Source organism: Pygoscelis adeliae, unplaced genomic scaffold, assembly GCF_000699105.1.
Source record: "Pygoscelis adeliae isolate BGI_AS28 unplaced genomic scaffold, ASM69910v1 Scaffold124, whole genome shotgun sequence".
NCBI classification, from domain to species: Eukaryota; Metazoa; Chordata; class Aves; order Sphenisciformes; family Spheniscidae; genus Pygoscelis; species Pygoscelis adeliae.
In genome coordinates this window covers 5,396,883-5,406,841 of record NW_008824791.1, presented here as the reverse complement: position 1 = coordinate 5,406,841, position 9,959 = coordinate 5,396,883, and the positions used below count along the sequence as shown (strand labels likewise).

The following is a 9,959-nucleotide window of genomic DNA, read 5'->3' as shown; positions in this document are numbered from 1 at the left end:
TGATTCTGCCCCTCTGCTCTGCTCTGGTGAGACCCCACCTGGAGTACTGCATCCAGCTCTGGAGCCCTCAGCACAAGAAAGACATGGACCTGTTGGAGTAGGTCCAGAGGAGGGCCGCGAAAATGATTAGGGGGATGGAACACCTCTCCTGTAAAAGAAAGGCTGAGAGAGTTGGGGTTGTTCAGCCTGGAGAGAAGGTGGCTTCGGGGACACCTTCTTGCAGCCTTTCAGTACTTAAAGGGCGCTTATAAGAAAGATGGGGACAAACTTTTTAGCAGGGCCTGTTGCAACAAGACACTGGGTAATGGTTTTAAACTAAAAGAAGGTAGATTCAGACTAGATGTAAGGAAGACATTTTCTACAGTGAGGGTGGTGAAGCACTGGAACAGGTTGCCCAGAGAGGTGGTGGATGCCCCATCCCTGGAAACATTCAAGGTCAGGCTGGACGGGGCTCTGAGCAACCTGATCTAGTTGAAGATGTCCCTGCTCCTTGCAGGGGGGTTGGACTAGATGACCTTTAAAGGTCCCTTCCAATGCAAACTATTCTATGATTCATGATTGTTATTTTCCACCAAGTTTTTATACAGCCTAAAAACATAATGCTATTGTATAAAAATCAATGGCCTACCCTTGCTTAAGAACAGTGTGTTCTGCTCTAATCAAGTGCTCTCTTATGCACAGTATAAAGTATTTGGAGAACAGCAATGGAAACATTAGGCATATGATTGCAAGTTATTTGTGAGGCACGGACTGCTTAGGAAAGGGGCATCAGGCAACAGCATCAGAAGCTTTGGCCATACCAGTAGACAAAGGGGGAATTCACATACCTTCTCCTAAACAAGCGCTAGGAGCATCTCCCAGCAAAACTGACCAGCAACCAGGTTAAAAATTGCAACATGGTCAAGACCCACAGAACTTGGCAGCGCGAGCTGTCCTAGTGCACGTAAGATTGTTAAAGGGCACTGCATTCACACTGTTAAAATAATCATACCACTCTAGGCAGGGTAACATAGATTTCAGTAACAGCAGAAGGCCTCAGAAAAACAGGCCAGCTTCTTGGCAGTAGCTAGGAAGAAGCCTCCGCTGGAAACAGGGTACTTCATCATTGCCTCTTACAGGGTTTCTGCAGTGCCCTCTGTGCCCCACTCCAGCCTTACCCTTTCCCCCCAGTGGTTGGGCCATGCATTGGTCTCATCCCACTGAGCAACTCCATGGTAGTCATGGCCCATGGTATGAAGGAGGAGTTATTTCTGACCACAACTGGTGTAAATAATGATTTCAGAGGAGGACTGGTGGGACAGTGGAGGAGTTTTAAGACTAAAGGACACAGGTAAGTGAGAAGTGCTGAACTGCAGACACAGCATGGAAGAGCGAGGCATTTCTGAGAACATGGAATAAAAAATTTCAGAAATCAACAATTTCCCAAGGAACCAGTGCATTTACATAAATAGGCCGACTCTTTGCAAGAACTGGGAAAGACAGAAATCCCAGGGGACAGAAAAAGAAATCCAAAACTTTCTTACCCTGGGCTGTTAATATAAGAACTGCTGACATGAGCAGCTAACACATTCAACCTCAGGTTCCCTCAAACTTGAGCTGGAGCTGCTAACCCAAGTTAGTCTGCCTCCCTTGCTAGTTTAGTTAATGCAGGTTGGTCAACTTAAACTTAAAAGACTTTTTTTTCCATTTTCAATTGCAAACCTATCCTCACACAGTATGTTTCATTTAAGGCAATGTTAGTATAGTAGGTAATGGGCAGGAAAGATGTCAACTTAAATCTAGGGTTTTGTTCTCTCCTCATGGTAAACATTCTCTGTTAAAGTTTCCACTATCCCAGACAAAAGAGCATCACTTTTCTTTCCTGCCTCATGCTCCGACTCAAAAGACAACCGTAAGCTTAAAATCTGAGTGCGTAATAAGTCATGAGGACCTACATCTCTCAGCATAAACAGTTTGCTGGTTGAAAGTCAAAAGGAGATTAAAAGGATAGTGAGCTTGGTATATTTGTCAATAAACCCAACATAATAAAGCTAGCAGTTTGGGTCTTTTTAAGGCCTGAAGAACACTCCTGATAACGCTTTAACCTTAAGCGGAAAGAGCATGATAAAGCTAAGTGTTACACATCTACCACAACAAACAGCATTAACAGAAACAATTGGAAACTATGTGGACTGTCTAAAAACTGAGAAATGTTTCAATTAGAGGCCACCTCACCAGAAAGATGACACAGCACATATGCAAGACAACTTACCTTTTTTTAGGTTAAGAATTAATAACAATTGATACAGTGAAGCGCGCTCTACTAAATACAGGCCTATATCAAGCATGGATCATTTCTCCTCAAGAAGTATCAAAATAGGGAACAGGTTTCAGCCAACAGCCTGCCAGGGCTGCACGAGGAAAGCATTCACCATCATGAGTGCAGAAGAGCACCACCAATGAAACGTAGCCTTTTCTGCCAGAATGAAAAGCAGCATAAGAAGATGGTCAGCATACCAAGCACCGCAAAATTAAGCCCTGTGTATACCATATTTGTAATAGCCCCAGCACTCTAGCACAACAAACGCTGCATTCCAACAGTCTAAGAAGTGTGTTCAGATTCACACTTACCCTCAGGAAGAGTCGGGCACCCACATCTACTCCAAGTCAGGATACCTGTATTGTACCAGAAGCACCACCAGCATTCAAATCCCAACCAAGATTGATGCGGATTAGATCTCCACATACTGGTCTGTCTTCTGAAATGTTACCCATTAGATACCACTAGGAGGTCAGGACTAAACTTGTAAGGCTGGCTACTCACTTGTCATGTTATTTGGTAGATTAGCTAGCCCACGACACAGGTACAAAGCACGAGTTTATTTAGACGTTGCTTGAAACTGCCAGTGTACTTCACAGATGACCTGTCTGCAACAGTCTACTACTTTAAAACAAACAGATTTGAAATATTTTAAACTTTTGATTTAGCAGGCGCATTACTTCGCGTTTCAGAAGTTCACCATCTGCTGGGTTTACCTTTTAAGTCTCTCTGCACTCCGGCTGCGCAGCCATCTGGGATGAGATAATTTGAACAGCAGACTGTGTCCTCCCATGTTACTAGAGAGGAAGAGCAGCCAAGCATGTATGAATAAAGTCTATTTCATTCTTTCAAACAAAGGTGGAGGAGGATTTGAAAGTTAAAAAAAAAAAAAGAGGGGGAGGGGAAGAAAACTAAAAATGGCAGTCCCACTTTCCATCTTCAACTGCACCATGACTACCAGAGCTGAGTCACAGTTACTATTGATTAAAAATAAGCAGGAGAGAACAGAGCCTCACTTACAGATCCCAAGGTGAATTTGCAAGGCTGGCAGCTAGAAAGCTTTTTCATTTGCGAAGCAAAAAGGAGAGAAGTAGAGTCAGAGAAGTTCAGTCTACATCTACTGAGTCGTTTTTCTGACCAGAGCCAGCTAAGGCATTAGCATCTCTAGTCCATCAGCTGGTGCAAACCAGGCAATGCCACTCAGGTTAAGTACACCTACATGGACTCAGGAGAATCCACATCGTCTGCATTTTCTGTAGGAAAAAATCTCATTAAGAAACCAAATGCCAGCATCTTAAGTTAGACGGACACAGAAGGAACTTTAATTATCCAGCATCTTTAAAATGTATCCTTTCACTATTAAGTAGCTTTGCAACAGTGAATCCCCTATGCTAATTTTTCTATGGAGTAAGTCGCAGTCACCTCAAATCCTTTGCTATTCAAAATACCTCAAAGGCATAGGAGGCACTCAGGAAGACTGTTAAAAAAAAAAAAACACACAAACCCTGCAGGTTATTTCTATGTCGATCAAGAAGTTTGCTTTGTTCAACATGGTAAAACCAGTCAGGAGTCGTGGCAGAAGTGGCAACATTTTAAAAGGTTGCACTGTGACAATTCCCATGCAAGGTCCTCAAAAGGGAGCTGTGCAACCATTTAAAGAAGAGGTAACTCCGCTCTACAGAAATAACACTTACTGTGTCATTGTCAGCTCTTTCTAAAATCTTGACAAGCCCGTGCTTCAGGCACGCTGCTTGTCTTGTTAGAGGGAAGCACCACAACATGCATCCTACACTTTGTCAAAAGAGTAATTCTCACCCAAAATCATTGTAAATTTGCATGACAGCACAAAGGTGAATTTGGAAGCAGGCAACAGAAGGCTCTGAGGCTTGCATGCCTCCAGTGGTGCATGGTTTCACTCATTTTGTAACACTAGCAACGAAACTTTGGTAAGCTGGCCACTGACAGCAATTATTTTTCCACCTGTTAAGGATCAGTTAACTCTGAAAAACTCTCACACACAAGCATATTAGAGATACTCATTCTCCACATGAAGTTTCCCAGTAATAGCCAGCCCTTTGAGGAAACTACTCATTGAAATAATTTCAAGCAACAGTAAGTGGAAGGAAGAACAGAGATTACATACTGCATATACAGTGCTGGGGGACCACAGAGCAGACAGCCACAGAGCCCACACTCTGCCCTACAGATCCACATCTGGCTCATCCTGGTCTTCTCCAGGAGCAGGGCTCAACTCCCAATCCATGTTTCAGCATCCAGTCTTTCACTCCTCATAGACAAAACCATAAAACCTTCTTGGTGAAATTCTCTCAAAAGGCAAGTTTGAAAAGACAGGGGATTAGGAAGCAATCGATGAGAACTGTGGCAAAGCAACAATTTACCCAGCAGGGTTGTCTTGATAAAAATCTGCTCACTGACAATTTCTCTCTCACCTTTGTTATTTAAGTTCATCCGTTCCCCACTATCTCGGCCTCTGAGCACTGGCAGTCAGAGACCCTACCCAATCCAAAGCCCCCAGGGGGACACACAACCCCGGTGGCCCAGCACAGCGTTGGACTCCGGCGCTCGGCAGACAGACACCGCTGCTTACGGAAAGCTCAAAACCATGTACCTGGTAGCGCTGCAAACACTCACCAGGAGGAAGTGACGGAGACAAGTTTCCTCTATTCCTTGACCCTCAACAAATCGAGGAAGAAAGACTGTAACTATCATCCCTGGGGCGTTCTGAAGTAAGACCTCACTCTGAGGAAAAACAAGCTCAGTTCAGGATTAAGCAAACAGAAGTGCCTTGCAAGGAGTACGCAGCTGCCTACAGACCAGACTTTTAGGAGCTGCCAAAGCTTATCCCACCTGGCCTCTAGGCTGGCTGTGATCATAAGGAAGAGCAAACAGTCATCTGGCCAGCTGTCTGATGTACACAGAAACAACTGGACTGGATAAAGAAGACAGTTCATTTTTGTAAGAAACAATATATTTTATTTTTCTGACACCACAGCCCTGGCGAGTGGTTTTGTACCAAATTTAATGGAGGTTACACAGAACGTTTTACGCTGGGGAGGAAAAAAAAAAAATAACCACAAAAAAAATCCTTGATAACTTTTAGTGTCTGTTCCACTCCCACATTAATAAAATCACTTGGGGTTTCTAAGAAAAGGAGAATAGGAAACAGTGAGAGAGACTACTGTAGGATGTAACAGTGTCCAAGTCCAGCCCCTTCCTAAAAGTGGGAAGAGTCCCCACGTGAGGAGAGGCTCTCCTAGATTTACTCCCCAAAGTAACACAATGTATTGCAGCTGCCATAGGAGGAGACAGAAGGGGGACGGAGAGAGAGAAGCCTATTTAATAAAGAGTGGGAGGGAGAGACAGAAGGTGCTGGACAGCACGCCATAATTTGAAAAATATGTCCTTAACTTATTATTTATTTCTTTTAAAAGATTCCCCTCACTGAACTTAAGTTCCTTTTTGTGCTTTTCATTAATACTCTGCTCTGAGGTCGTAGTTTGGTTTTTCTATACATTGGAGTTGAAGGAAAATAGTCCGAAGTTCTGAAGATGGATTCTCCACCTAAAGTAAACAGCCTAGAATCCCATTCTCCTCTCACCCCAAAGACTAAAGTCTCTGCTAAAATCCCTTTTACAATATAGTACAGTACACAAAAAACCCCAAAAATAACCAAGAGTCCTGGGAGAAGCCAGTCCGAAGGACGTAAACATACAGAGAATGGTGCAACTTGTGACAAATGGCAATTCTCAAAATACAGCTACAGATTCTCAAAGCAGGTGCCGTCACGGGATACCCAAGTCCACAAAAATAATTTTTAAAAAATAAATCTTAAAAAAAAACAACCTGTTAAAATGAATAATTTTTTTTTTTTCAGGTAATTCCATACATTCGAGATTTCCCAAAGCGTCCTCTGGTCTCTTTTCACCTATTGCATGGCCAAACTGTACTCCTGAAGCTCCCAAAAAAGCACTCAGGACTTGGAATCTCATCTTGACAAGGATCAGAACATCCAGTCTTGTGGTAGCAGCTTAAAACATCATGTTCCCTGGGTTTCCAGGGCCTTGGCTAAATCCTCCCATGCCAACGTCAGCAGCCATACCTCGGGGCCTCATCTGGGGGGGAATCATGATGTTTTGTTGGGGTCCCATCATGCCCTGCATTGACATCATCATACCAGGTGACCCTACAGGGCCCGGGTGGCTGTACAGCCCCGCAGGGGCTCGGTCCTTGCCTGGGATCATGCCCACGGCGGCCACGGGGTTACTCATTAGCGCGGGCTGGCCAGGCATCGCCGTTTGTGCTGGTGACATCATGCGGTGGTGCGGCCCCATCATGCCTTGCTGCAGGAAGGCAGGCGGTCTCATCGGGTTGTGACCTGGCATGGACGGAGCCGTCCCAAGAGGGATATCTGGAGTTCCCACTGGCCCAGGGCCCCCCATGCCAGGCAACGTTAGTCCCATCCTCGGGGTCTGCTCTCCTATCATCCCCTGCATGTGGGAGAACCCAGGCCCAGGACCCTGCGGCTGCTTGCGGCCTGGCACCTCCCCACGAGGGAAATACTGTAGTGTCTGGCTAGGCTTCTCCGACGGGATAATCCTGGACAGGTCAAACTCGGGTATTCCCGTGGCTCCAGGACGGATCACCTCCTGCAGCTCTGGATCAGTGAAAACCGAAGGCATATTGTTTCCGAGAACAGTGAAGGAGTCTGGACCGCCAGGGCCTCCAGTCTTGCAAAGTGCTGGATCTGTCGAACTTTGGGGCAGGTTGGTAGGACGCCCCAGAGGTCCTTCTCCGTGGAAGCCCATTCCCGCTGGGAAGTTGCCTTGCCCACCACTGGGCCCATTGTGTGGAAATGGCACCTGCTGTGGAGGGGACTGTACGGGAGGGAACCCCTGTGGGAAGCCCAGGCGTCCTTGAGGTACCATTGGAGACTCCTGGGAACCGTGCCCCATCATCGGGTTGTGTGACATCAGGCCGGGTCCCACGGGGACCCCATGAGGAGGTATATTGGGTCCCATAGCATTTGGAGAGGGCATCTGGTTGTTATGGGAAAGAGGCTGGGTCATTCCCATTGGGCTAAGGGTTGGCATTGGACCCACTGGGTTTGGACCTGAAATTCGAGGATTCTGAGAATTAATGCCCATTCCTAGGGAAGAAATAAGGAATCACATTTAGATAACAGCCAATAACAATCAATAAAGCTATCAGAGCGCTTTATGCAAGGTTACCAAGTCTGTGCACACACACAAAAAATCAGTGCTAGTAAAAAAACATCAGCAGCGGCTCTGGAAAAATGTTATTTTAACCAGAAAATGGATGCCACCTGCACAGCTGCCTCCCTAAGCTTGTCACTGCCCTATCAAAAAGTGACTAAAGCCCGTTCTGTAAGTAGGATCTCAATCCAACCCATACCTTTACTACTTCCCTGGCAGTCTAGATGATGCAGGCAGTAACAAACATGTCTGTGACAGATTATCAGCGTATAGACACTTGTCCACTGGGAGGTGACTGAATCTCCTTTCAAAACTCAAGAAGTGATAAATCAGGTAACCCTCCTAAGACTAGGAGGCGATGATCAATGAGGTTAATGAGCTATCATCATGAACTTATTTAATTAGCCAGCTTCCTCAGGTATATTCAGCCACTCTGATCATTACTGCGTGAAACAGACAGCACACCTACAGGTAAACACATCAAGAACAGATTACCAGTTGCTGCTCTCATGAAACATCCGCTCATCCCCTCTTTCAACTATGTTAATTCAATTGGGTGGAGGGGCTACTGCCTACTTTTGTACTAAATATGTACCCACAAACATTAAGCTATCAGCAGGGATTGGATTTCTCATATAAACATGCTCACCCACAAGACAGCCCAAAAGGACAATGTTTTATTTTACTGGTTGAGGTCACCTGCCATTACACATTCCCCGTATGAAAATACGTTTGCTTTGAGAAAGCGCTCTAACACTCTCTTCTGTAACAAAGGCAATCCACAAAACCCAGGAAAAGACCAGATGATTCAGTGTCAAAAAAAACCCCAAACCACCAAACCAAAAAAACCCGTGAAGCTTCTATGACACTGCCGTAAGACAGGGGGAGAACGGTTTCCTCTGGGTAACACGTTGTAGGTCTGACCCTTATTCTCATGAGCAGCATTCACTCACACAAGTAATTCCGGTCTGCCCGAGTGGAAATCTCTCCCATACATAACAGTTTTCCAGATTAAACACTTTCTGGACAGAAATAACTGGTTGCAAGGACAATTTCCATCTCCCCATTTCAGAGAACTGCAACTGCCTTCCTCAAAAACAACCCATGGCTGTATATTCTCCAAGGTTTTTTCCTCTCACCATCTTTATCTGATGAAGTTTCCATAAAAATCACCCTCACTGTATTGCCTGATAGCTTAGGCTTATGTTTCTTTGAGTTTCTTACCTGGTACGCTGTTCATAGGTGGCAAGTTTGGGGAGCGTGCTGGAGGGGAGTCATCATCCGAGCTGGCCACAGTTTTGATGGCATCATGATAGAGCGGTGTAGAGCTGGGCATGGCAAATTTGGACATCCTGGACATCATAATGGAGAGGGGATTCTGGGAGAGGGTCGGCTCTGGAGGCATTGTGTAAGGACTGCTAGAGGGAAGATTTCCAGGAAGAGTCACAGGAGCAGACTGGCTGACTGTGGAAGGAGGTGGACCACCTTGGGGGGGGGGAAGAACAAAACCTTTAATTTTTTTCCTTCTTATCACTTTTTCCTGAAATCCCACCCTTTTCTCCTAGAAATCTCAAAAACTAGAAATCACTTTTATTGCAAGAGATCATCTAACTAATGCAATCAATGCCTATGAAAGGTAACCAGAAAAATAAGCCTGTTGGTCAAGATGGTTAACATTTATCCTGGATTCTGCACTTCTACTGGAACTATCTTGAGCCTCTACAAATCCACATGAAGAATTATCAGGTACATCTGAAAATCCTACTATTCGGCTTCCAGGCACTGAAGACGACAGACTTACATACCAGGTCTAGCCATAAAAATCCAGATCCATAGTCAATTAATTGTTCCTCCACCCACCAAACGTCAACTGTAACTCCCTTCCCTTTTTCTTTAGGAGGCAAACAAACACAAAAGACATAGGCAGCACAACGAAAGCTGTAGCAGATACTATGCTGGGACATGCAGACAGATTTCTGACAAGCTACATCAGCAGCTACAAGTAAAACTGCTTGTTTCTATTTCATTTCAGGTTTTATATACACATATTTACTGCTCATTCCAGTTAAAGAAACATTCTCTGCACCTATTAGCTTATCATCCTCTGCTCTCCCAAAACTAGAAATAACTTAATTGCACTTCCAGTCTCCTTTGTTCTTCACCGATGAATTTCATGCCACCCAAACCACGTGAAGGAAAGATGCTAAACCAAAGTTGTACTGTCACTGAAAATTCACTTGAGGTTCCTCAGCTCATCCCAGAGAAAGGAAAGGAGAATACAGAAGTCCTGCAATGCCGAACCGTTTATGCGTTGGAAGAGCTGCATGTAAAAGCATTCGCTAAATGCAACGTTGGGCACAGACTAAAGCATTCAGTTCTGACCTGCAGGCGCTTGGGCTCACGCCGGGCACGGCCTCGGCAGCCAC

The 9,959-nt window shown here is 45.1% G+C and overlaps 1 protein-coding gene across 1 annotated transcript in view; it reads right to left on the bottom strand.

The window, feature by feature from the left end:
* Window positions 1–5,311: 5,311 nt before the first annotated feature.
* Window positions 5,312–9,959, bottom strand: part of BCL9 (B-cell CLL/lymphoma 9) — a 16,000-nt gene continuing 11,352 nt past the window's right edge. The window contains exons 7-8 of the mRNA XM_009323911.1: window positions 8,758–9,018; window positions 5,312–7,466 (exon numbers count right to left, since the gene is read on the bottom strand). Coding sequence (XP_009322186.1) covers window positions 6,349–7,466; window positions 8,758–9,018 — 1,379 coding nt within the window. The 3' untranslated portion in view covers window positions 5,312–6,348. The remainder of the gene's footprint in view (window positions 7,467–8,757; window positions 9,019–9,959) is intronic.